General features: G+C 44.3%; 2 protein-coding genes across 6 annotated transcripts; both read left to right on the top strand.

Annotated features, from left to right (window-relative positions):
- The first annotated feature begins 520 nt into the window (after nt 1–520).
- Nucleotides 521–16,197, top strand: LOC125704379 (solute carrier family 12 member 6-like). 2 transcript variants are annotated; one of them, XM_048969815.1, is made up of 25 exons: nt 521–679; nt 1,915–2,448; nt 4,307–4,398; nt 5,555–5,683; nt 5,759–5,905; nt 6,387–6,441; nt 6,959–7,089; nt 7,626–7,861; nt 7,961–8,214; nt 8,585–8,749; nt 8,997–9,095; nt 9,305–9,362; nt 9,500–9,674; nt 9,764–9,882; nt 9,981–10,079; nt 10,162–10,281; nt 10,767–10,871; nt 10,985–11,153; nt 11,766–11,961; nt 12,053–12,222; nt 12,491–12,622; nt 12,755–12,862; nt 14,202–14,422; nt 14,635–14,768; nt 14,901–16,197. In XM_048969815.1, the coding sequence occupies exons 2-25, from the start codon at nt 2,226–2,228 to the stop codon at nt 14,990–14,992; spliced, it is 3,429 nt and encodes a 1,142-aa protein (XP_048825772.1). In that variant the 5' UTR covers nt 521–679; nt 1,915–2,225; the 3' UTR covers nt 14,993–16,197. The 2 variants fall into 2 exon arrangements, with proteins under 2 accessions (XP_048825772.1, XP_048825771.1); XM_048969814.1 differs by having other exon boundaries at nt 5,555–5,905.
- An 866-nt stretch (nt 16,198–17,063) lies between these two features.
- tox4b (TOX high mobility group box family member 4 b) lies at nt 17,064–27,271 on the top strand. 4 transcript variants are annotated; one of them, XM_048969820.1, is made up of 9 exons: nt 17,064–17,212; nt 19,347–19,415; nt 19,703–19,984; nt 20,135–20,395; nt 23,035–23,364; nt 23,567–23,647; nt 24,635–25,381; nt 25,499–25,665; nt 25,988–27,271. In XM_048969820.1, exons 1-9 carry the CDS (start codon nt 17,207–17,209, stop codon nt 26,043–26,045), a joined length of 2,001 nt encoding a protein of 666 aa, XP_048825777.1. In that variant the 5' UTR covers nt 17,064–17,206; the 3' UTR covers nt 26,046–27,271. The 4 variants fall into 4 exon arrangements, with proteins under 4 accessions (XP_048825777.1, XP_048825776.1, XP_048825775.1 ...); XM_048969819.1 differs by having other exon boundaries at nt 17,091–18,987; XM_048969818.1 differs by having other exon boundaries at nt 17,091–18,996; nt 23,038–23,364.
- The last annotated feature ends 364 nt before the right edge of the window (nt 27,272–27,635 follow it).

Raw genomic sequence — 27,635 nt, 5'->3', positions numbered from 1 at the left:
CAACAATTTCTGCATAAAGATATATAAGTATGATGTACAGAGACAGCAATTGAGGGCAGTGGTGGCCTTATGGTTAAGGAATAGCACTTGTAATTGAAAAATTGCAGGTTTGAATCCCTGACCAGCAAAGCACCACTGAGATACCCTGCGCACGGTACCACCCCCAAGCACTGCTCCCTGGGTGCTGAATTAGCTTCCCCCTGCTATGCAACGTCACATATGGGTTAAATGCAGAGGACACATTTCGTTGTTGTGCACTATGTCAACAATGACCACTGAGCTCTAAATTCTAATAAATAGGTGCGTGAATTTGACGATGAATGAAGTAAATATTGCAGTAGGAGATAAATCCATTTAAATAGGATATAATCCTATTTATTCCCCCATCCCGTTACTTCGTTTCTAAAATATCCTAATCTGTCGTAAGTCTGAAAACCCTGGAATTAATGGTTATGTTCTACCAGCAGCCCACGTGCGTAGAACTGGCGCGGAACAAAGCGAAAGAGGAAGTACAAACCGGCGGCGCGCTCGCATGGATACCGAGCTGCTCGGTGGCGCGCACGCAGCAGCTCAACGGACACTGTGAGCGGCGACTGGACGCGCCTAGGATTCGCTGGAACCAACAAGAGCAATGAAAATGCGGACACTGGGAGCATAAGGCGCTAGTAGGAACCACTGGGTAAAAAGCATGTTTTCATCCATTTCATAATGTAGTTGTACAAGGCCAAACTGGCGAATCCTTAAGCGCGGAAGTTATTACGTTGTGTGAAATAAAAATAAATAATCGGCAGGTTCGAGTAAAAAAAACAAGTTGGAATAAATCTGAAAGTATTGAGCTGTACTACAGCCTGCTGGAATTATACAGCCTCTATTGACTAATTTGTCCCCTTGATTGATTTTTATAGATAGCTAATTTACCTTATTGTAAGATACTGTTAGTACAATGTCGCGAGATACATTTATACGCTGCTTACACTGTATATAACTAATAAATAGGATAATGATGTGTAAAACCTGGTATTTAAATTATATTGTAGGCCTGTTTAATTGGTTGGTTTAAGACATTTATATTGTCTGGTTTTCAGTTGGCCGAAGCCAGAAACTTAAGCTCGCGTGCTTTATTGGGTTAACCGGCGGCGATATTTGCGTGTCTTCAAACCGCGTCCACCTGCCAGTCCCCAAATCCAGCGACGCACCGCCACCAAATTGTTTCTGGAAGGACTCCCTCAGTGTCCCTGAAAGATACTCAACGCCGGCGCAGGCTGGCCGTCAGTCGGGCCGGTTGTGCGCTGCTCCCCGTCTGGGGACTCGTGCGGCTCCGTGCGCACGCCACCCCGGATGCCGGCGGCTCATTAGACCCCCGGCGAGCAGTTTGTCAAACATGTCAGCTTATGTACCCACGCCCTTACGCCGCGGTTTTCTGAAAACATGCGGGATTTACCGGTAAGCGCAGACCCAAACCCCGAAAGGCTTGCGATGCGCTCCTGCCTTTTTAAATAAATAATCTCTTACGCCGGCTGCTGCGGCAAACTGGCTGGAACCGCTTTTGTGTATTAAAGAAATAACATCTTACCGCAAGGAAATGGTCCCCTACCGGACAGAACCGCTGCTTCGGAGAGCTACGCCAGTTTGCAGCGCAATTCAGTTTTTCTGTTGCAATTTCACGGCGTTTTTAGTGACAGTATGCTTGTAAGAATAGGACAATGTTATTTTTGTCTGACCATGACGGGGGACTGCAATGGTGCTGCTAACTGCACATGAATTTTTAGAGGTTAACATTTATATCCTCGCTTTTTAGTAGCCAGCCAAATGCTTTCTCTGAATATCTGGAATATGTGTGATTTTCGTTTAATATTTACGTAATTCTTTGATTTTCTTTCACCCCCACCCCGCCCCCACCCCTAAACACAATAGCACCTTAATTTTGCAAAACCTGCAGGTTAATCTAACACTCTGATAGAATGTTGAACGAAACCATGACGGAGGAAGTACTAATTTATCCTCTTAGGAGTATCTGCAGCTGTTAACTGCAATGCATCAGTACCACTTCAGTGCTAGCATATGCTGAACTAAAATTCCACTCAAAAAGTAGTTAATAATTACACTTTTATCCATCAGAATGAAGAGCCGCAAATGCACATGTAGTTATATGCCAGCAGAGAGATTTAAATTAGTGTGAAAAGAACCTTTGCAAAATCATCCAGACACACTGCCACCTAATAGCAATGACTTCAGTACGGTTTACTGTGACGCCGACCAAAGCAGAGGACATCCCGGGCTTGTCGGACACATCGCCAGATGTGAGCTCTAGATCAAGTGGCCGTGTGCGTTTTGGATCCCGGGAGAGTGTGAGCCGCAGCGAGCCCCCGAGCGAAGCCTCTGGTGCAGTCACCACCTCCGTGGGAACCGCAGGGGCTGATACACCTGACCGGAGCAACATTGAGCAAGGTGGGCTAGCTGTCTAAGAAACTGTTTCTCATGTTAGTTTGTATCACATTTCATCTTTATTCCAATATGTCTGACACGGTCACATACTTTGCCCAATGAATTATGTACAGCAGCACACACGTGTATCATCACATAGATGCATGCTGACACAAATGAGATGTACTTTTGAGGTCTGTGATTTATGCTGACGACACTTCAACACAGGGGTTCTTGTAGGGCCGGGCAGTTAATTGAATTTTAATTTCAGTTATGATTTTGGCTTCTAGTGATTATCAAAACAAATTCATGGAGATGAAATGATTGTCGCATTTTATTTCATAATGATGCTCCCATTTTGTCTTGTTATAAATCCAGCGCACCCCTTTCCAGCACCTTTTTGTTTCTCTGTTGAGTAATATGTAGAGTTCGAGGAAATGTACTGTTAAAAAGGCACGTTTTCTAAATTAAAACTTCAATAAATACATGATATTTTGAATGGGTGAGTGATCGTGTTGAATAATTGTTATCTTGATATTAACCGAAATAATCGTGATTGTGATTTTTGCCATAATCAAGCAGCCCTAATTTTATTGATCTCTGAATATTTTTGAATGGAGGTGGTGGGAAGCAGGTTGGGTCTGTAGTGTCAGAGCAGCATAAGATCGGAGCTTTAAGGCTGCTTTGTAAAGAGCCACTGGACATCTGTGTGTTACTTTGACCATGTGCTGTTGGAATGTGTATGTTTGCTGCAGCTTAAGTGTTGAGGTGACTTATGGAGGGTACACTCGCAACTTGAAACGTCCTATCAGGATGCAAGCCAGCTGGCTGGCCTCTGCAGCACCTGGTCTGAGCCAATGAGGAGATGATCCTGAATAGAGACCTGAATAGTTAGTGCGGTATTTGTTTGACCAGGATTCCATGTAAGGATGTGTTGTTGTATTCTTTAGAAAAGTGCTCACTGTACAGTCCTTACATTGTATGGCCAAAAGTATGTGGACAGCCTTAATAATTAGAGGAATAGCCTAATTAAGCCATAACCATTGCTGACATAAGTGTATTAAGTACACATTCATTCAATTTCCATCAACAGACATTCACTGCAGAGTCTTTGGTTGTACGGAACAGGTTAGTGACTGTCCACTTGGTCATCTTTGCAACAAGTCAGTTCAGTTTTTTGCCCAGCTAGAGCTGTCCTGGTCAACTGCAAATGAGGTGATTGTGAAATGATAATGCGTGGGAGAAAGTTCAGTTGTGAAATGGTAGGTCACACAAGCAAATAGAAGTTATCTGCATAGTCTGTCAAATAGGTTGGTGGTGTTGCTGTGGGTTGTGCTGACGCAAAACAGTGCCAATAAATCACTTGCTTTTGATCAATAGTGCCTCTGAATCGAAAATATTTCAATACATTAGAATACAGATGTCTTTTGGTGACCTATTCTTGCTCGGTTTTCTTCTTCTCGCTCATTTTTGTTAAGTTTCTCACAAACGTACCAGACTGAAAAGATGCATGTATGAGCCAATCGTAATCATTTTCATAAGTAGCAGTGGTAAACTTTGGACTATTTTTTAGTTTTTTTTTCTTTTTAAAACATACCCTAAATGCTCTTGAAAAAGAATAAATTATCAGGATTGCAAAAGATCTTTTAGCGAATTTAGCTTATGGGTAGCCGATTTCGTACTTTGAGTGTTGTTCCCTGGACTTTCTAAATCGGATAAATGATTTACTAGGGAAAAAAAGGAAACACTTTCTCCTTCCAAGGTGATTTGACCATTACAAGATGTTTAGATTTTGACCCATGAAAGGAATGTTTTAATCGGTGTCTAACAAGTGTGCTTTAATTCCTCTGTAATATTGTTTCTGTCTTTATTTCCCATGCAGATGGCCATGGAAAGCTGTCCAATGTGTATATCAATAACTCTCACAGTGTGGATGACGATGACTTTTACGATAGGAACTTGGCTCTGTTTGAGGTCAGTAGGGGAGCTTTTTCTGTCTTATTACCTGATTTGCCGCAGTCATTTGCTATTTCTGTGTACTGTACCTTGCTTTTGCTTCCTCCAGTGTCTTATCAGTTTGTATATATTTTACTGATTTGCTTTGTCAGTTCAGTCCACTTGGCTAGTATATACTGAGTAATCTCAAGGCTGGGCAGAAGATTTACCGGCTTGATTGGCATGCTGTCAGCTATAGTAAAAGCTTTTGCGGACAGTAGCAGACTAGAACACTAACAGAATATTTTACTTGGAAGCTGTAGTTATTTTATGCAGTCGTCTTTAGCTTATGTAAAATTATACATTTGGTTTTTCTATGGTTTTCATCACTGCATGCTTCTGCATTGTTGCTGTTGAAAAACCTGTCACAAAATCACAGCTTGCTTAAAAATAAGCAAAAAGCTGAAGTCAGCGGCACTGTAATGAAAACATCAGGGACAGCGAAGATGGCTTCAATGGTGTTTAAAAAACATGTTCTTTATTCCCTGAAATTGTTATACCAGGCAAGATACAGCAGGCAAAGCAGCATTGTGTGCTGTGTTTAATATTATGGGCGTTAAAACCCACTAGGGGTCTCACCACCAGCTGTTCAGTCAATCAGAGTTTCCAAGCAGAAGATTAGGAGTCATTCGGAAATATGGGTGCTGTGTTTAATACTGTTGGGAGGTGAGAATAAAAATAAAACCTGCTGTAGAAAGATGAAAATGAATACACAAAGACCCACAATAGTGATGTCACAGCTCGTTGCTGTAGTGATGTATTCAGATATTGAAGGCTGTAAACTAAAGAAACTTTATTTCTCTACCAGGTGTACTTGATAACTTAGGAAAGCATATTTTTTATGTCTGAAATGGGTATGGGCTGTATAAAATAGGCTGTTCACCTTAATTAATTTAGATATTGGTTCAGTTTTTACACCTTATGTGAATGTTTCTGTAGTTATTCTGCATATATTAAAATCATTTTCTCTGGGACTTTTAAATAGTATCTGTTAAATTCAGTGTATCAAAAATCAATATTTTGTGCTACATCTTGACGCTACTTTCTGTGCTGTTCCTCTTGTGTCCGGGCAGTGTTACGTGGTAACAGAGTGTTGATCGGTGATGCTACGCTCTCTGTACTTCCCTTTTCCTAGGAGGAGATGGACACCCGGCCAAAGGTGTCGTCACTTCTCAGTCGTCTGGCCAACTACACTAACCTGACACAGGGGGCCAAGGAGCACGAGGAGGCCGAGAGCATCGGTGAGGAGAGGAAACCCAGCAAGGTGCCTTTTCCCCGCCTTTTCCCGCTTGCAGACCTCGGTCCTTCTCCCGGCCTTGACTCTCTGTCTCTCAACCAGGCCCCTCAGATGGGTACCTTCATGGGCGTCTACCTGCCGTGTCTGCAGAACATATTTGGCGTCATCCTGTTCCTGAGACTCACCTGGGTGGTGGGAACTGCAGGGGTGCTGCAGGCACTCTGCATCGTCTTCATCTGCTGCAGCTGCGTCAGTGTTACGCCCAGTGTGGCAGCCGACAGCTCAGACAACTCTATACATCTACATCTGTTCACCTCTGCCCATTTTTACATCTCCACCTACCCAGATAATGGATCATAACACCTTTCCATACATGGACAAACATGTCCCTGGCTAGACTCCTCTGGGTCCATGGCAAAATGTTTTGACTGTAGGCTATGTTTTTTTTCATCATCTAAATTATTTCTGACCAATGATGTTGACCCCTGACCCAAATATTTGGATGTAATGTGTAATATCCACGTGTAAAATACCCATTCTGCGATGTGTAGACTTCATGCCACACTTTTGTACTCTTAAACACTTGAGTATTGTCAGTTGTGCATATTTCAGTAGGTCGACACACATGCCGATCACACCTTCGTGCAAATGTACATTTTCTTTTTAAATATGCCACTTACAGTGATGATTTCAGTCATATCACAGGACGACAATCTCATTCTCTCTCCAGACCATGTTGACCGCCATCTCTATGAGTGCTATAGCTACTAATGGGGTGGTACCTGGTATGTATTTCCTACATTCCCATGAAGTGATTTTAGCATAGGTGGTGTGCAGATCTCCTGCTGACCATGAACCTATTCTTTTTTTCTCTGTGGTTAGATGTTTGCCTAGTTAAAAACAAGGTTGCTACATGTAGCTGATGTGCTTATGTAATGTTCCGCTGCCTTCATACCTTTTGTGTATATATCCACAGTGGACTGTTATCAGGAGCATAGTGTTTCTCACTAGAAATGTGTGAAGTGTGATCTCTGCTTACAGATGCTACTCTAACACTGTTACACGCTGTAGGTAGTTATAACGGCACTCTGTATTGTGATAGATAGATAATGATACTAATGTCCATCTTTACAGCTATGTAATACTAATGTTCATCATTCTTTTTCTTGTTCTTGACTTTCCAATTCCCTGTTTTTTCTTCCCCCATCCATCCTTTATCCCACATCTTTTGTTGTTCTCCTTATCCCTTATTCTTTTTGTTTTTTCATACCCCTATCCCACCTTTTCCTGTTCCCTCTCCAGCGGGGGGGTCCTACTTTATGATCTCTCGATCCCTGGGTCCAGAGTTTGGGGGGGCGGTGGGGCTGTGCTTCTACCTGGGAACCACCTTCTCCGGGGCCATGTACATCCTGGGCGCCATCGAAATCCTTCTGGTGGGAGAGCCTTCGTTGTCCTCACCACCACCATAATCATCACCGTCTTCACCATAATTGTATTTTCGCTCTGACTGACTTTAATGATTGTTAGAATTCAGCTCCTGCACTCATACTACCTGCCACTTCATCCTTGGTCTCCCCATGTGCTGGAACTATCACTTTAGTAAGCTCTGTGGTGCTGTTTGTGTGTGTCTGTGTGCATGCATCGCAGTGCTCTGTAGCAGGGTGTTCGTGTCGTGACCCCTTGACCTCTCATGCTCATCCTGTTGTGCTTTTGCCCGGCTTTGCTTCTCTGTGGTTATCCCTTCTTATTTTTACCCTCTTTCACACTGGTACCTTGGAATCACTGTGTCCATAGCATGCTTTGGATAAATCACCCATCAACTGATGAGTAATTGTGGATGGCATTAGTTATAAGGCTAAAATTATTTGGAAAATCTAAATTCCTTACACACTCCTTCCATATCGTCATAATCTCTCTCCTCTCTTCCTTTATTTCCCTCACCCGCCTTTCTTCCTTGCCTTTTCCTCAGATGTATATCACACCTTCTGCAGCCATATTCCATGATGAGGATGGGGATGGGGCGGCCAGGTTGAACAACATGCGAGTATATGGTTCCATTTTTCTACTGCTGTTGTCTACCCTGGTCTTCGTGGGCGTCAAGTATGTCAACAAGCTGGCGTCCATCTTCCTGGCCTGTGTTGTTGTGTCCATCTTGTCTATCTACACCGGCTCTCTGGTCTCCGCCTTTGGCCCACGGGGCTCTGAGTAAGTTACATGACCATATTTTGACCACATAACAGCATTTTAAATGTGGAGTTGCATCTGATGGAACCTCTTACGTGTGGTTGTCGATGTTCTTGCCAGTGTATGCTTCTTGGGAAACCGCACCCTATCAGCCCACGCCTTCCCCGATGGGCACTGTGCAAAGAAACGGGTGCAGGACAGCCTGATGCCGAATGAGACAACCATGAGTCTAGGCCCAGCGGAGAACACAACTGACCTGTGGGCCAACTTCTGCAAGGGTCCAGAGCTCGATGCCCCCTGCGATGAGTTCTTTGCCCACAGCAACACAACCACACAGTCCAGCATCCCCGGGCTCGCTAGTGGCATTATTTCTGGTACCTGGAGCAAAGGGGCGGGTGTTAAAGAATGGAGATAGTTTGACTGATGTATCCATAAGTGTTCGCATGCTTCTGTTGGCATTGCATTGCCATTGCAGTTGAATCACAGCTTTCATAGAAACTTAATGGGATGATCTTTCTTCACTTGGATGAATGAAGCTGAAAATCATGGTTTTAAGACTCGTTTCATTTCCCTATTGGAACAAAATGAAGCAAAACATGGTTTTTAAGAAATTGTATCAGAACATTCATTAGGTTTGAGTATGCTTTAGTGAAAGATAGTATTCAAACTTAATATTGCTGACATCTATAGGGAAACCTGATGTATCTAAATTATTTCTACATTCTCTATACTCTTTCATTTTAGACAACCTATGGAGTTCTTACCTCAGCAAAGGGGAGGTGCTTGAGAAGGCATCGATCCCCTCTCCCAGCATTCCGCACCCAGTGACCAATCAGAATCTTTATGTCATTGCTGACATCACCACGTCTTTTACTGTATTGGTGGGAATATTCTTTCCTTCTGTCACAGGTAGCCCCTCACTCTTTGACTTTGTAATAAGGAAATTATTAATTTCTTATTAATCAGAAAATTTGATGACAGTTGTTGCAAAACGCCTTCATACACCATTTTTAGCTTCTGATAGTTGGATCAGAATTTGTAAATTTTCTTCTAGATGGTTACTGAAAAGTTAAATGTAAGCGTTTCAGCTGTATGTTCCTCACAGCTGAGACATTCAAAGCTGAGACTTTCCTTATCCTCTCTTGCCTTTTTGTAGGCATCATGGCTGGCTCCAACCGGTCTGGGGATCTGAAGGATGCCCAACGATCTATTCCTATCGGCACAATTCTGGCCATACTTACCACCTCCCTTGTCTGTATCCTTCTCTTGCACCCCCACCATTCTCATAGATTCCCCTCTTCCTCATACAGGCCTTCATAGTCTGCCTCATTGTTAATCCCCTTCACATTCTAATTTGGCTTTCCCTGTCATCCTTTAAAATTATTTACTTGAAGTGAGTGGTGGCTTTTGTTTTTCTGCGTCATGTTTACTTTTAAGGGCTTTAGTCCTCAACCCTGGAGTCAGATCTGAGCAGTGTGGTCCTTTTTGGAGCATGCATTGAAGGAGTGGTCCTTAGAGACAAGTGAGTACACTGTGTGTGGCTGTCCGTATCAGTTTGCCAGATCTACTGAGAGTGTCGGACACGTAATCATTATTATCCTGTGAAAAGGCTGGCTGGTGTCTGTTGTTTAAAACATTGTCTCTTTGATGCTCCTACAGATTTGGGGAGTCAGTGCAAGGAAAATTGGTAGTTGGCACTCTTGCCTGGCCTTCTCCCTGGATCATTGTGATTGGCTCCTTTTTCTCCACATGTGGTGCCGGCCTCCAGTCACTGACTGGGGCGCCTCGCCTACTGCAGGCCATCGCTAAGGACAACATAATTCCCTTCCTGAGGGTGAGACACAAGTTCATCACTCCCCCTATCTTCTGTTTTGTTGTTTCTTGGTGTCTGTAAGTATTTAAAACGTCTCTGCTGTGTGGCAGGTGTTCGGCCATGGAAAGGCGAATGGTGAACCTACATGGGCTCTACTTCTGACAGCGCTGATAGCTGAACTGGGCATCCTCATCGCTTCACTGGACCTTGTTGCCCCCATTTTGTCAATGTGAGTGTGTGCGTGCGCGCGCACATGCATGCACGTATGCCCCTGTCTGTGCTGATGGATGCGCACATGTGCTAAGACTTCTCGCCTCTGTTTCTCAGGTTCTTTTTAATGTGTTATTTGTTTGTGAACCTGGCCTGTGCTGTACAGACCCTGCTGCGGACACCCAACTGGAGACCACGCTTCTCTTACTACCACTGGTACTGACATGCTCTACCACCCAGACAGTCTCACTGCTGCAGGCACACATGTGGGAATAACTCTCTCTTTGTCCTGCTTTAGGACCCTCTCATTTTTGGGCATGATGATCTGCCTTGCCCTGATGTTCATATCATCGTGGTACTATGCCATTGTCGCCATGGTGATTGCTGGCATGATCTACAAGTACATTGAGTACCACGGGTGCGTTACCATGGAGACCATTTAACTAGAGTCGTCAGTTTTTTGATTTAGTAACGTGTGTATACCTTGCTGTTTGTAGGTTTAATTAAAAAGTTATTCTTCTGAAATTAATGGTATTTCTAGTTATGAAAGTACAGTAAGTACCTAACATATAAGATAATATTTGCAAATCAGTGGAAAAATCCTCATTTGGTCAGAGGTTAGGGGTGTCCACACATACCCTATAGTACTTTAGGGCTCACTTCTCATTATATCAGGTGAAATTCAGCTGCATAATAATGACATCAGACAAATGTTCACATCTCCAGCTCGTTTATCCTGACCAAAGCTGACTTAGAACTCAAACCCGATCCATTGTTGGGTGTGACTGGGTACCTGTGCAGCTTAATTGTTTACTTGTGCGTGTATAATGGGCAGAGGTTATAATGTTTATAATGTGCAGGTTTGTGTAGAGGTCTAATGTCGTGCTTGTCTTTGTGCTCCAGGGCTGAAAAGGAATGGGGGGATGGGATAAGAGGCCTGTCTCTCAGTGCAGCTAGATACGCCCTCCTTAGGCTGGAGGAGGGACCACCACACACTAAGAACTGGAGGTATAACGCATGCTTTGTCCATCACAGATTATATTTTAAGCTTTCATACTGTACAGGGCACTTGTTAATTGTCTCATGTTCCCTCCTTTCTGCTGTGCTGGCTCCCCCTGCAGGCCCCAGCTGTTAGTGCTGCTGAAGCTGGATGAGGATGCCCATGTCAAGTCCCCACATCTTCTCACCTTCGCCTCTCAGCTCAAAGCTGGGAAGGGCCTTACAATTGTGGGCACTGTCATCTCTGGGAACTTCCTCCACTGCTACGGGGAGGCACTTGCAGCCGAACAGGTTATTCTTCTTGTTTTTATTTTTTATTTTCAGAACCACTTTACAGTAAGGCTCCCTTTTGCCACTTACAAAAACTGTTGTAACTCGTTTATAATTGTTAATGATGTATGAAGTGTTAAGTCCTAATTAATAACCTGACTATAAACCATTAATATGTCGTTTATAAAGATAGTCTTGTTGTAAAGTGGTGTCTCTTCCTATTTCATTTGGATTATGCAGGGGGGCGGGGCAGCGCAGTGCTTAGCAATGTTGCCTCTCATCTCTGGGACCAGGGTTCCAGTCTCCACCATGGTTCTCCATGTGTGTGGAGTTTGCATGTTCTCTCCGTGTTGTTATGGGGTTTCCTCTGGGTATCCCCGTTTCCCCACACAGTCCAAAGACATGCTGATGTTAAACTGGAGTTTCTGATTTGTGTGCATGCGTGAGTGAAATTGCGTACCCCATGATGGGTTGGCGCCCCCGTGATGGGTTGGCTCTCCCGTGATGGGTGATACTAATTTCCTATGAAGAATGACTTATTTCTGTTGTTCGTTCACTTCTCACACAGACGCTGTGTCATACTCTGGGACTGACTTGTCCTTGGTTCCGTCTCCACATTTTCTTTATTTTTAGACACTGAAGAACTTGATGGAGCAGGAGCGGGTGAAGGGCTTCTGCCAGTGTATCATATCCCAGAAGCCACGCGAGGGCATCAGTCATATGATACAATCCAGCGGCCTGGGCGGCATGCGCCCCAACACGGTGGTGATGGGCTGGCCACATGCCTGGAGGCAGAGCGAGGACCCTCAGTCCTGGAAGACCTTCATTAGTGAGTGCGGAGGAGCCAGTGAGGAAGGAGGAGGTTCCCAGTTGATTTGTCAGCATGTTTCCGTAACGGCAGACCCCTCTTTGTATGGCAGACACTGTGCGTGTGACCACAGCGGGCCGCCTAGCACTGCTGGTGCCCAAGAACATCTCGCTCTTCCCCACGAACAGCGAGTGCTGCACCGAAGGCACCATCGACGTCTGGTGGATCGTCCATGATGGCGGCATGCTCATGCTACTGCCCTTCCTGTTGCGACAGCACAAGGTCTGTGCCTGCCAGATGCTCACGCTGTCCAGTATCGTGGGTCATCATGCATAATCTAACACAAGTCTAAGCAACGTGGCAGCCGTTTGTATTTGAAGCTACAGGAAACCATTCAATCCTGTTAATAATGCAAGACAAGTAATTTAGATACTTAGTCGTACTTTGTCTTTGGACAATTGGAGAACGTATGTTAACATGCATAAGAATGATTACTTGTGAATTGATGGATTTGTGCAGGTGTAGTGTTTTGTTCCTTGTCCTCGTTCAGGTGTGGAAGAAGTGTGGCATGCGAATCTTCACAGTTGCCCAGATGGAGGACAACTCCATCCAGATGAAGAAGGACCTGGCGACATTCTTGTACCACCTCCGCATCGAGGCAGAGGTGGAGGTGGTAGAGATGGTAGAGTCATACTTCGCTCTTCCTATTTTTAAGTTTTGTTACACTTGTGAATGTGGTTCTTTGCACTTAATATTTCCTTTTACCTGTTACCATATGGTGTCTTCCTGTCCCGTTCCTCCTTCTGGCTGTCAGCATGACAGTGACATCAGTGCCTACACCTATGAGCGCACGCTCATGATGGAGCAACGGTCCCAGATGCTCAGGCAGATGAGGCTTTCCAAGTCAGACAGAGAGCGGGAGGTGAGCCCTCCACTGCAGCCGCATCCTGAATTTCGTTCCTCCGTTTTACTTTCATAACTCCCAGTTTGTTCATCTGTAAAGGATGCATTTGAGCTTTGATGACATAAGTCAGGGGTAAGTGGTCTTACCCGCTAGGGCCGGTGTGTGTGTGCAGGTTTTTGGGATAACGTTTAGGTCGGCTGTTGAAATCCAGGTGTGAGGACTCTTCGGCCAATCAGTCTGCTGATTTCTAACTATATGAATGGTTGAAAATCTAGAAACATAATCATTGACTGTGTATATAGAACATCAGGAACCTGTATTGATATATTTTTAATATATTAGCTAGTATGTTTTTAAAATTCAATGACAAAAAAGGTGCTAATTATATGTGGTGATTTTAATATTGATCTGTTAAACACAAATGAGCACAAATGGACAACAGATATTATTTACACCATATACAGAAACAGCCTATTTCGGGTGATTACAAAACGTAGCAGAATAACAAAAGACACTGCTACACTGAGATTACTGAGAGCAAAATAGCATGTGGACTCCTTATAAATGACATGTGGCCACCTCCATTGTGAAACATATATAAAAGAAATGGCAAATGAATTGAATTTTGTAAATGAAAGGAAATACATGACACTTTTTATTTTAAGATTAAATAGTCCACTGATTAAAATTAAACTGACATGTCTTCAGTAAAAAATATTATCGACTGCATTGTGAAACCATGGATACTGATTCAGTACTGGTCTGTGATTCCATTCGGATGGATACTGATTCAGTACTGGTCTGTGATTCCATTCGGATGGATACTGATTCAGTACTGGTCTGTGATTCCATTCGGATGGATACTGATTCAGTACTGGTCTGTGATTCCATTCGGATGGATACTGATTCAGTACTGGTCTGTGATTCCATTCGGATGGATACTGATTCAGTACTGGTCTGTGATTCCATTCGGATGGATACTGATTCAGTACTGGTCTGTGATTCCATTCGGATGGATACTGATTCAGTACTGGTCTGTGATTCCATTCGGATGGATACTGATTCAGTACTGGTCTGTGATTCCATTCGGATGGATACTGATTCAGTACTGGTCTGTGATTCCATTCGGATGCATACTGATTCAGTACTGGTCTGTGATTCCATTCGGATGCATACTGATTCAGTACTGGTCTGTGATTTCCATTTGGCTTTTGGAGTTTTTTTTTGTCCAGAATTGAGGGAAGTGTGAGTTATCCCTAACCCTGCAGCCATGCGAAGGACATACAGGGAAAGAGGGGAGTCTAGTAGGAGAGGAGTGGAGGTTGGATTGGTATAAGTGTGCCAGTCTCTCCATTAGGCCCAGCTGGTAAAGGACAGGAATTCCATGCTGCGCCTCACCAGCATCGGCTCCGACGATGATGACGACACAGATGGGGGACTGGAGAGGCCTGGGGGTGGGTCAGCATCTGAGCACCGGCGGGTCCACATGACATGGACTAAGGAGCGGGCGCTACAAGTCCAAGCCCAGTCTGGCTGTAACACTCCTGAGGGGTTCCGAGACATGCTGAACATCCGACCGTGAGTCAGCTTATTAAATTCTTTTATTACAGTCCACTTCTGAATTCTACTGGTGTTAAATATTATTAAATTGATAACACATTTACTGCCAGCATCTTATTGCCATACTTTCATTTCGATTCTGCTCTTCAGTCTCAGCAATGGACATCATGTAATTGTATCTGCAGTGAGTAGTGTGTGTGTGTGTATGTGTGCGTATGTGTGTATTGCAGGGACCACTCGAATGTCCGGCGCATGCATACTGCTGTCAGGCTCAATGAAGTCATCGTCAACAAGTCCCATGATGCTCGGCTGGTTCTGCTTAACATGCCAGGGCCTCCTAAAAACACAAACGGTGATGAGAACTGTATCCTTCGTTTTGTTCACTTTGGTCCCTGTTTGCTCCTCAAGGAGAAGAGTCACATTACAGTGCCTGGCAGGCCTGAGTCCATGACCTCAGTTTAAGCGATGCAGTAGATTTCCCTTGACTCGCTTGCAGACATGGAGTTTCTGGAGGTGCTGACAGAAGGTCTTGAGCGTGTCTTGTTGGTCAGAGGGGGAGGAAGCGAGGTCATCACTATCTACTCCTGATGATGCCACAATGAATGGCAAAGCAACACTTGGTCTCCCTAAAGGTGATGGTGAGGAGGAAGAATGTGGCCCTTTTTTCAGATGCCAGACAAAAAGTCATTGGCTGGGTTCCTGGGAGTCCCCCTCTCTACAAAACAGGGTCTTTATTTTTTTTTTACATTGAAACATAGTACTACATAAAGAACCCACTTAAATGTTTGTCAATGTATTGTCTGTCTGTTTCGGATTACTTTCATCTGGGACCCCTCACAAATTAGTGGATCTGTTATAGTGGACCATTGAATAGACCACGATTTGCAGAATGTCTTAAAGACAACTACATTAATCATGGCTAATGGTAGCATACTGTTAGAGCTGGCGTGGAGTGGCACACAGTGGAAGACTAATGGGCATTCAGGGGATTAAGGGGATTCATGCAACAAAGCAACATGAACCCCTGCCATCAGTCTATGCATAAATCCACTTTACTGTTGCACGTTCCACTGAGGGTGTTTGCATCAGGAAATGAATGTGGTGTGTGTCCATCCATGCATTTGCCTTGTTTCCTGAGTGTGTTCAGTCATTGTAGCTGACCCCCCCCCACCCCACACTCTATATTCAACTACAATCTCTTGACAAAAAGGTTATATTTTAATTGTGATATATCTTCTCGCTGGAGGCAATTTGGTTAAAAACTGCTGTAACTGCTGCTCTTGTCCATTAGTCCTGCTGTATCTCACTCCCTGAATTGTCCACCAGGGGGCAATATGTCTATAAACCCTGCTGTGACTAACTCTGCTGCTTCCACCATTCTGGCTCTTGCATGAAACAGAGCAAAAGATCAATCTGATCTTCAGCCGAAGGATGTTCATGTTGCGCTGTCTGAAACCATGCGCTTGAGCCCTGGGCTCTGCCCATATCTCTGTTTAGCCTGCTGAGTGACCAGGTTCCAGGTGCCACTTGCTTCCTGCCTTGGCTAAAGAGACACACTATCCAGTGTCTCCCAGCTCTGATCCCGATAGTGATCACAGTGTTACCCCCCAAAGTTTTGGGGTGAACGGAAGGTGTTTTTTTCCACAGTGATTTAATGTGCAGGAATTGTACTTTTGTCCTCCACTTTTGATGTATATAAACATTTAAAAAATTCAGGTTTTATCTTTTTTTTAATTACTAGAATCAAAAAGTTCAAAGAATGGCAATAAAACCAGTTTTTGAAAAAAGCACAAGGCTTGCCTTTTTGTGTTACATTTGTCAATTACTACCTTTTTTGCTTTCAGCATTTGCAGAACCTCTCCAGAAATGAACTCGGAGAGCACAAAACTGCACTGTGGAGTACAGTCACTGAAAGATCCAACCAGAGTATCTGAACAGTGTCTGTCCTGCGTTTATATAGCATGTCAGGGTTTAGTTTTGTGGCATGCACTACATTAAGTCTAGGCTAAATATGGGTCATTGCATTTGGTGGCTTGTGTTAATACTTTAGGATGATGTCTGGAAAGATGTGATTGAAGGTTTAATTTTCTGTGGTTTACAAACTGGATTACTATTATCTCGTTCACAAGACTCTGGCCTCAATAAAATAAAAATGAGTCAACACAACAGATATGAAGGCTACAGGGGTTATAATATCTTATATTGGAAACTCCACAGAAGAGGCCATACGAGATTTTAGACTTGGCTCTCTTAGCTGCATCATTCAGGAATGGATATAAACACATGAAAATAACAGAATAGATGTGCTTAATGTGCCCCTGCAAGGAAGTTGAAAGGTTGTCATGAATTGCATCTAGTTATCGATAAGAGACACAGACATAGATGTAAAAGCAAGTTTTCAGGTTAGCCAGTATCCAGCACCCCCAGAGTATTTGGGCTTCTCTCGAGGAACCGACTGTAACAAGAATACTCTGCTGGCAACAGGATTAAAATCCGCGAACTTTCAGAAACAGATCCTTGTAGACTATTAGACAATAGGAATATCGTGAAAAATATAATAGCGATTTGACGACTATTCCCCTATCGACTGTAGTATTGACACCGTTCTAATACTTAGTACTGCTTACAATTTACAACTCAGGTCATCGCGAATTAACTCGGACTGCTCGGGACGCGGAAGTGCCTGTGGAACGTCATTTCCTGTGATCCAATGAAATCCGGAATTTGGTGCCATGTTGTGATTTTGTGGTCGTGTGAGGATCGGTGTAAAGAACGAGGAAACGAATAAATTGCAGAAACAGTATGGAGGTAATCAAAAAAATCGGGAGCTTCTGCTATGTAGGCTTATAATTTGTATAAGATTTTAAATGATAACAGTCACGTAATAATCACAGACCAAAACGTAGTGCATCAAGCTCGTACCTGGCTAAAGCTAGCCATCTACGCCCTGTACTTTTTACTACTGTTTGCTCGTTAGTGTTCGTTACTGTAAATTGCAAAATCAGTTCACTGGTTTGTTTACTAATTTAGCACAGTTGTTTTGGACATTTGTAAGGTAAAAAATACGATATGCATTATAAAATGTTGATCGCCTACTTCGCCGTAATATTGTAAAGGTACATCTGGGAGTCTTGAATAAGTCAGCCCTTGGTGCCCGTTCGTTGTATCCCGAAAGATAAGACCTATTTCATCTAGGGAAAAAAAGATACATTATTTAGCTTTTAAAGCGGTATATTAAAACAGTATAGTTTAAGTCACCTTGCCACGTCTTTAGTGATTATATTTTGTAACTTATTTTGACTTAAAAGCTTAACTGTACTCTGTCTACACTGAATGGTCTTTGGCAAACGAAGAAGTACAATAAAATTGTTCTTAATGTTTTACTGTACAAATTGCACTATGGGATCTTGGTGGCTACTTATTAATATATGGCCTGTGCGTGGATTTTATATTGGCCTGCAATTACATCGTCGGAGTACCAGGCGAAAATATGGCAAGTGGTGACAGAAACACGTGTGACACGTCTGCTGGGTAAGAAACAGTTAAAGTGCTGTGATGCCACCCAGGCTAAACCATAGGAATGGGGGTAGTATGCATGTGTGTGCCGCAGCTATTCTCAGCGAGGACTGAAAGTAACACCAAGAAGCTCATTTAAACAACACTGACGATGCGGAATATTTCTGTATGACGCGTTTTCTACAACGCAACGCATTTCATCGCCAGACCGCATTTAACTAATGGGATTTCTTTATTTTCCTCGTAATATTTGATCCTATTTAATCCATAGCTAGTTCTCCATGGCAGACATCGCCAGAGAGTCTGACAGTCTGTCTGAGTCAATTATATAACACAGCGAGCCGGCAAACGTATGTTTTAAGGTTACTTTGTAAATAAATCGATCGGGAGACTGGATTAAGAATCTGACAAAAGATTGTCATTTTTTCCCGAATCAGTATCGAATATGCGAACTTTCAGTCGGGGTCACCGGATTGTTTCACGGTCTAATGGTTAAAGCTTAAATTTTAGGTTTCATGTGCTCACATAACTGAGTGGTTTCTCTTTACCGCGCCTTATAGCTATATACCAGATGCATACTTAAGCAAGTCATTCTATATAGTCGCCAGCTGTGTCTGTGTGTCTGTATGGCTGCACGATTTAAGCATAGCGGTGTCTGTCCTTTACGTGAGTAATCAGCAGTCGGCCCCTTTATTCACGTGATTACATGCATTTCTTGCGGCTCGGAAATAATAGGTATATGTCATTGATAGGTAAATAAGGTAAATATTAGCATGCCCAAGCGGTGAACGTCATGCAGTTCTGTAGGTGGCTGACCATCGGCTAAATAGGGCGACGTGCAGCTCAGCAGTTTTGCGCATATGGTGCTTAGTGACTCAGTGACAGTTGGCCTTTACGTGGAATATTACTGGGTGCCAAAACTACGTTGATCGCCACTGACTGCGGTTGAATGAAACCAACCGTGTCAAAACATGGATCTGCCCTTTTACTCGGACCTGTCGGACAACGCGGGCCAGTACGGGGACTCGGACTTCCTGGACCCGCAGGCGTACGGCGGATACGATTCGGTAAACAAGGTGATCCAGTCCAGATCGCTCGGGCTGACCGCTCCGGCTGTGTTGGGTCACGTATACGTACGCATCGACGGAGTGCTGATTAAGCTAGCAGTAATGTCAGCAGATAATAATGCTTAATTACGCACGTGCTAGTTATGATACTATTATGTTCTGTGTTTATTTTAATGGTAATAATTTGTCAGTCTGACAGATAGAGATGGGCCTGCTTGTGTATTTGTGAAATGGTGTAGATGTGCGGTACTGTGTGGAATTTTGATAGGGGATAGTGTGTTTAGGTTTGAATGCATGTGACAGAGAGGGAGATGAAAGAGGGAGGAGGGATGATTTACCTTTCCAGTGATGTGTTGCAGTTCCCTGGAGGCAGTGATAACTATCTCACCATCAGTGGGTCCGGACACCCATTTCTGTCATCTTCCGAGGTGCATTTTTTTTCCGTAGCATCTTGACACAGAACTCACACTGCTCTTCAGAATGTCAACACATATAAAACATGCTATCCCTGTTGGTCAATATGTCCAGGCAGACGCAGTCCCTCAGTGGGTCCACCCAGTACACAAGACACAGTCCTTCAGAAAGTTTACATTTCACACAACACGCCATTTCTTACTATATATTGACTGTTCACTGTACCTGCGATATGTAGACAATATATCATGATATAATTATGCTGCTCTAATCGGCGTCTGTGCCTCTACCCCTCTACCAGACATTTCACACCCCCAGCCTGGGCGATGAGGAGTTTGAGATTCCCCCCATTTCGCTGGATCCCGACTCTGCTCTCACTGTGTCTGATGTGGTGTCCCATTTCGGGGAGATGTCTGACGAGGGGCCCTCTGGGGGAGTCCCAGGGAATGCTGTGGTTGGTGGGGAAGATCCCTCCTTTGCCTCTGCCTTCGTTAACCCCCCTGCCCAGGGCCTGGAACACCTAAACCTGGGTGTTATGAACCAGCCAGGAGAGGGAGCTTTGTTGAGTTCAACACTCGGCATGGTGAGGATCGGGCATAACAGTGAGGCAAAGCAGTGTCATGTTTACATTTTACAACTGTAGCACCATAGAATTAATATTGATATGTTAGTTATTTAACAACCTCTGATTTTTCTATTTTTTCTTATTTGTGGAACACTTCATTCTTTCCAGGAGCTGGGCCATCCTGTTGGGTCTCAGTTTAGCAGCTCTTCCCCAGTGACTATAGATGTTCCGCTGAGTGATATGAATCATGGTTTGCTGGGCCACAGCCAGCTGACCACCATCGACCAATCAGAGCTCAGCGCTCAACTCGGGCTCAGCCTTGGTGGTGGGACTATCCTGCCTCGTCCACAGTCACCTGACCAGCATCTCTCAGCCACGCCCTCGCCCACTGACTCCCTGCAAGATGAGGACATGAGTGATTTTGCTCAGGTAAAGTCTGCATATTTGCCTGTTATCTACTGACGTTGACAGTGAGCCGAACGTGTCCACGGTGTTTTTATTTGCTTGGTGTCATTGTCGTTCGTGTGGACTGAAGGTGTAAGCTGTTGTGGTGGGACTGGAAGCACCACTGGTGAATGCGTGGGGGCAGATTTTTAGTTCCCATTTTGGCAGCATTTGAGTCTGACACCTGTGTGGGTCGGTAAACACCTGGCATAATACTGGTAATAAGTGGGTAATAACCAGCGTTCCTAACTAATCATGTGTGCACTCTTATTGGCAGCTGCCTGTGACATTCTATAGAGCTCCCTCTTTACCAAGTGCTGTGCACAGTTTTCCTTTATACCACTGTTGAACTGAGCTGTTTTTCTTATGTTCATTAGCATTAGTATTTCCTTCCATTTTCCTCTGGTCTCCCTCATTATCGAGGTGTTTTCAGCTTTGACTGGATGTTTTTTTTTTATTGCGCTGTTTAAAAAAAAAAAAAAAAAAACTCTAGAGGGTGAGGCTGGGGGGAGGAGGGTTCAATGGGTGGTTGTGGTGTCTTCTAAGATCGTCGGCATATCAAAGGATGCAAGAGATGTTGCTATTAGAACTGTTGTTTATTTAGCAAACCTGCCAGTCATGAAACACATAATGAGACTACAAAGACCATCCCTGGAAAAGGCAGTTATCTAGTGTAAATTGACTAATATGGCAGAGTCATTATTAGGTAAGGATATTTCCATAGAATCTGTGTCTGTAGGACTGTGCGTATTGCTTGCGTGTAGCTGTACCCTCCAGCAGTCTGTCTTGGTGGAAATAGTCAAGTTGTGCTGGGATGAACAGCTGGGATGGCAGCTGTGAGGTTTGAGGTTAGTCTCTTTTTCACCCTGTGATTCGCTGCTTGTTATAAGAGAGTCCTGCTTTTCCTACTAAATCTGTCTTGGCGTTTTATTTATTTAGCTTTGTTTATAGTTCACCATCATCTCCATGTCATTGTTGTCCCTACAGAGCCCCATCCACTATCTTGTGAGTCTACTTCACCCTCCAGTTTGTCTTCTTGAGTTGTCTTCAGTTTGTCTTATTATATTTATTTAGTTCTTCCATATGCATCTCACTCATTTGGACCTATTTACCAAATGTTCCATCATTTTCACATACAGCAGGACCTCAGTTTTTGACAGACTGTCTCGTAGGCAGAGTCACCTGCAAAGACCCACCAAGTCAGCATATGTCTGCAACCAAGGCCGGCAGGGTTGGGCAGGCTTGCCCCTTTAGTCTGTCCACTTGCCAAATCGCTTTAATGAAGTCTCCTGTCTTATTCATGAAGTCAGGTTAGGAGTTAGGAGTAGATTAGCCGTGATAGAAGGGTCTGTAAAGCTTAAATCAGACTTTTTTTTGCGCAGTCGTGGATCTCAATGACATGCTGTGAGTCATAAGGTGTTTTGGAAAGAGGGAATTGTCTGAAGATACTGTAATGCTGAAAGCAATGGTGAAAGAAGCATGTTGCTTTGAGCAGGGTTTGTGGATATCCACTCTTTAGGAGCCTGGCACTGTGACGAGTTGCCAAGGCCATTGGCTGAAGAGATAACCGTCTAAATAAAAAAATGCACATATGCATGCATGAGACCAGCATTAATCTCCACCCTGGAAGAGATGGGAGGGAAGCCAGGTGCATCTTGAACACTGCAGATGTAAGGAAGACGCTCCTTTTGTGCTGCTAGTGGAATGATCTTTGCTTCTGGGTATGTGATGGCTGGCTTGGACTCCAAAGACTATGAATAGGGTTAGACAGACTCCGGTCGTTTCCTCTGCACTGATTCTTGGTCACAGTCAAGAAGTTGTCTTTGTACAGTCGGGAGTCATGGACAAGATCTTTTTCAACCTTCATTATTTATTGTAAATATCTGGGTAAGTGTGTGGTTTTTGCCATGCCGATTTTGGAGTACCTGGTGTACACAGCAGCCATGTTAGCCCTTCAGCTTAGGAGTTTGAGCATTTGGGAAGCGGGTGGCTGATTGCAGAGAGCTGAGAGAGTCATCTAAAACACCGATTAAGTCCCTTGGAGGTGTAGCAGTTAGAATATTCGAGATTACTGGACCCCTTTGGAGGAGGTAAGGACCATGCACTGATTACAGCACGTTGCCGCACCCACCACACGACAAACCACCTGAGTGCAGCCATGCGGCGGGCGATGCCCTTTCCGGTGTCAGGAGTGCCAATTCATGCCACCCCTTAGGGCACATTTCTTTGGATTAGCTGGGTGTGTGCTTCACAGGTGTAGACATGGAGAAGTGGGAGAGAATTTCTTTTTTATCATAATTGCAAGATAATAGCCTAATATGTTCAATGTGAATGTGTGGAATCTGAATGTATGTATTCTACTATATCAGCCAAAACATTTCTTTGTTTCAATTAAGGAATTGGGTCCCTAACTTTAGTTTTATTTGTATGCATGAATCTGGATCTAGATGCATGTGACCTATAGATTCTGTAGTACAGATATTTCTAAGGATACGGCTGTTTGTATCAGATGAATACACCTGACTTGTGCTATTTTGGCATGTATGCGTGATTGCCCACCTCCTCGCCCCCTTGTTTGCTCACTAACAGTGTGCCACCATCTGTTTCCTCTTCTTTTTTCCCAGAAGACTGTGTTGGTGGAGTCGCCTGTCTCCCTTTCAGTTTCTCCTGCTGTTATATCCCTCACTCCTTCCCTGGCCGACTCCCCGATCTCCTCGTCCTCCAGCGCCCCCCCAGCCATGAGAAGAGGGGTGGCCGGGGGGGGAGCGGGGGGAGGCAAGAAGGGGAAGAAGAAGAAGGACCCCAACGAGCCGCAGAAGCCCGTGTCGGCCTACGCGCTGTTCTTCAGAGACACGCAGGCGGCCATCAAGGGCCAGAATCCCAGTGCCACCTTCGGGGAGGTCTCCAAGATCGTGGCCTCCATGTGGGACAGCCTCGGGGAGGAGCAGAAGCAGGTAGAGAGACACGTGACCTTGCCCTCAGGCTTGCACGCACGAAGGAAAGGTTCGGGCAAGGCTTGTATCTGGAGTCTGAGCTGGCAGATGCTCAGTCTGTCTTCCCCATGTGCTTCGTGCTCATACATATGTCACTTGCTGCAGAGTTAATCAGCCCCCCGTGATTAAGTAGTTTGTCTAATTAGCACACTGCCCCCTGCAGGTGTACAAAAGGAAGACGGAAGCGGCGAAGAAGGAGTACCTGAAAGCACTTGCGGCCTACAGAGCCACCCAAGTCTCCGAGGTGAGAGTGCGGCAGCCCATTCAGGAGTTCAGCCGCTGTGAAGTGGACAGAAGAGGCTGAAAGACCAGTGGTGCATAATCAAAGCCTAATACAGGAGTCTGTCCTAAGAAGATCACATTTATACATGCGGCATGCAAAAATGCCTGCGATTTATACTGCAAAATAGACACAATGACCTCATATTGAGGCCAAGCGTGCCTTTGTACAAACCTACACACCCGCATAGTGCCATACTTCCAAGCCCATATATCCTCATGATTTCAACATTTAAAATTTGAGAAATGGATACATAATGTGTCGGGTGAGTGAGTATCAGACGAGGCAGGTCCTGATAACCAGGGGCTATGCAGAGATAAAAGGCTATGGGTCCTGCTGTCGCCAGCTGGTGGGACAGTGAGCCTGGGTGTTCTGGTAAGACAAAGCTTTAGTATAACTGACACGTGTTTTTTGAGCTCAGGGAGTCACTTGCATTTCTCTTCAGTTTCAGACGGGGTTTTATTGACGTTCATACTCATATAAACCCCTTTGGACTCTTATACCTGTTACACTTTGAAATTAATCTAGATTTCTACTATTTGATTTCCACAAAATACTTTTGTGATGCGAAAGTTTATAAAACTGTTGATTGTGTAACTACTGAATATTTTCATTCAGTTTTTCAGTCTCGGGGAGGGGGAGTGGTGTATTTATGTTCAATTCATCTGACACTTTAATTGCACAGAGGTTGACCCCATCCAGCAATGTCACTTTATGGTGGAACCAGACCGTACTTAGGGGTTTGTGACATTGTTTAGTGTGTATTTGTGACATAAAATCCTGATTAAATCCATTTTAATTCTAGGTTTAACCCTACATAATATGGAGAAACCCAGTGGGGGATGTATATTTATACAAAGCACTGTAACATGTTCCCAAGGTGGCTGCACGGTGCTGTGAGGAGACCCAGAGGTTTGCATGCTGATTTTCATTCCTCCTTTCTCTGTCCAGGCTGCCATCGAAGTAATGGAAACACCCCCATCCCCGCCTCCACCAGCCCCTGCCCCCACCCCTGGTCCTGCCCCTGCACCTGCACCCGCACCCACTCGCTCCACCCGGATCCCCCACCATGCCCCAGAGCAGAACACTATCACTAACATCTGCACCTCCAACATCATCCTGGACCTGCCGCAGGTCACCACTCGCTCACGCACCAGCGCCCACAAGGCTCCGGCCACCTCGGCACCTGCACCCCCCACCATCACAAAGATTGTCATCTCCAAGCCGGCTACTGCTGGGGAGGGCGGCCAGGTAGCTGCGACTGCTACAGTTCCAGCCACCCGAATGCTTAAGCCCTCCCCTACCTCGTCTTCCACCTCCCCTGCTCCCCGCCAACCTCCACCCCTTCAGCAAATGCAGAACGCCCCCCCACCTCCCCGTTTACAGCAGATGGTCCATTCCCCTGCCCCACCCCCTCTCCAAGCCAAACCCCGTGGTGGTGGCACAGGGCCGGTGGTATCAGTCACCGCAGCTTCTCCACCCCCGCTGCAGATCAAGATTGTCCCCGCCCCCTTGCAGTCTGAGTTAGCCACGCCCATCATGGTGACAGCAGCGGCGGCACCCTGCTCAGTGCCAGGGTCTGTCTCGTCCAGCCCGGTGGTGGCCATGGAGGTAGCCCAGCCTGCTGCCGTTGTGAGTGCCTGCTCCCCACCAGCAGAGGGCACCATAGCTGAGGCAGATGAGTTCACCTCTAGTGAGGTAGGGTTTTAGGTATTTTCTTGAATCTGTTTTTGTATTCTGTGCTCCTCACCTTAATCACTAACACACTTTGATAAGCAAGGCGTGCTAAGTCTGTCTGTTTTTCACTTAATCCAGATGGAGGTGGAGCTGACTGTGTCTCCTGTGCCAGAAGAAGTCCCCCCCACTCAGCCTTCGGGCACCCCACACCGCTGTGTCCGAGCGGGATGCACCAACCCCCCCGTGGAGAGCAAAGACTGGGACAGAGAGTACTGCAGCAACGAGTGTGTGGCTACCCATTGCAGGTCTCTGCTACATACACACTTCCTGTCTCCGATATACTCAATATAGACGTGACATTACTAGGGTTAAATACATGCTTTCTTATTGTGGTGTATATAATGGGTTACATAGCCATAGATGAAGAATAAATGTCACTGGTATGCAACTTATTGACATCCAGGTGCTTATTAACATTGCATTATAGCAGGTAAGTTTGACTGAGTTGATATTATGTGCTTTGCCTGAATTTAAATAATAAATAATAATAATAATAATAATAATACATTTTATTTATAATGCCCTTTACATCACCAGATCTCAAAATTACCACTGTCTGTCTTCCAGGGACGTTTTCATGGCCTGGTGCTCAATTCGAAGCCAGAACTCAACCACTGTCACATGAGGAGGGGGGGAGGCGTAGACCTTGCAGTCTCAGTGCACATCCACCTTCCCCTGAGCCCGCTGACATTTGGTCCCTGTGGGTGGCCGTTGGTCACATTGGCTGTGGCAACACAGCGAAACGTCTTTTTATACACTGGGGTTAATCTGTCTTGCAAAGAATAAATTATTCCTTTTACAGAATACATAAATTAATACATTTTAACAGCCTGGATCAGTAGATTCAGCGTTAGGGGACGATGAATATGGAAGGACCGTCTTGGTTATTGTGGGCAAAGTTTTATATATGAGAGTGGTGTGTGTGTGCGTGTGTGTGTGTGAGAGAGAGAAATTTGCTATAAAGGCGTCAAAAAGCAAACCGTTTTAAGTCTTGGAGCTTGGCATGCGTGTTTGTGAATATATAGCACCTTCTAGAGGCATATACTGGAATTTGCCGTTTATCCATTGTCCAGATGTCACCAGAATTACATCTCTTTGTGGGAGAACGGGTGTCCTTGTTGTGCATTGTCACTGATTGGTATAATCTTGTAAATAAATAATACAGACAGGGTTAGGCACATTGGTGACTGAAAAGGCATGATAATCGCACTTAGTTTAGGTTTCAGAGTGCAGTTTTCCCATTACTAAGTTAACCGGCCAGCAATGTTCGTCTGGCCTTTCAGATCAAGATGGAAAAATAGCACTGGTGTGTATGAATGATGTCTGTGAGGTGGGTTTTAAATTCTTAATTTATTTTTTAATATGGAGGAAAATATTCCAACTGTAGAGTTTTCTACAATCACCGTTGCCTTTTTTTGTATGTCGAATAAGGCCATGATAAAAACTGGATTTTCACTTTTTCAGCGGAGACAAGTGTATGTGTTACACAGCCCAAGTTATCGCGCAGTTTTTTTTGCGTTTCAGGGATTTTTGTTTTGAGACCAAACGTTTATCAAGAAAAGGCGGTCTGAATAAAATGTTATTGTTTTACGTCAGTTGAACATTGAATTTATTATAATTCTCTAGAAGACGGAAATTATGGTTATTCAGTGATCGTATTGAATTTTAGTAGAACTCCCACGTTTCTAAAGGATGTTAAAAAGCATATGTTTTTTAGAAAGTATTTCTATTCAGTGTCTTTAACGCTGAATTTTCAACACATAACGCAACCTAACAGGCGAGTCAGCTGTTTGTGCTTAATGGCTGTACTGAGAAAATCTTAAGATTAATAAAAGTAACGGATAGAATGGATTTTATTGCTGTCTGGTGATCGAAGTTCCACGCACTGTAGGCTCTTGCTTTTTAAATGGAAATTGGATTTGAAACTACAGTATTAATGCAGCCGTGTAAACGAATTACATATGTATGTTCAGCGTCGTTGCTGTTTTAGTGAATGAAGTAAAAATCCAGCTGACGAGTAAAGATACGCCCGCATCTGCATTTGATGTGGTGGTTATTAAAGCCCATACTGAGTGATGTGAATCTTAAAAAATATAACGCTCACATTTTCTAGCGTTAATTTAAGGATTTGTTTTATGGCCGTATAAGATAGGAGGGTTCAAACTGAACGACATATTCGATGTCATTTATATATTACGATTTTAGATGGATACTT

Source organism: Brienomyrus brachyistius, chromosome 12 (genome assembly GCF_023856365.1).
Source record: "Brienomyrus brachyistius isolate T26 chromosome 12, BBRACH_0.4, whole genome shotgun sequence".
NCBI classification, from domain to species: Eukaryota; Metazoa; Chordata; class Actinopteri; order Osteoglossiformes; family Mormyridae; genus Brienomyrus; species Brienomyrus brachyistius.
The sequence above is the reverse complement of the archived record's forward strand: the minus strand, read 5'-3'. Positions and strand labels throughout refer to the sequence as shown.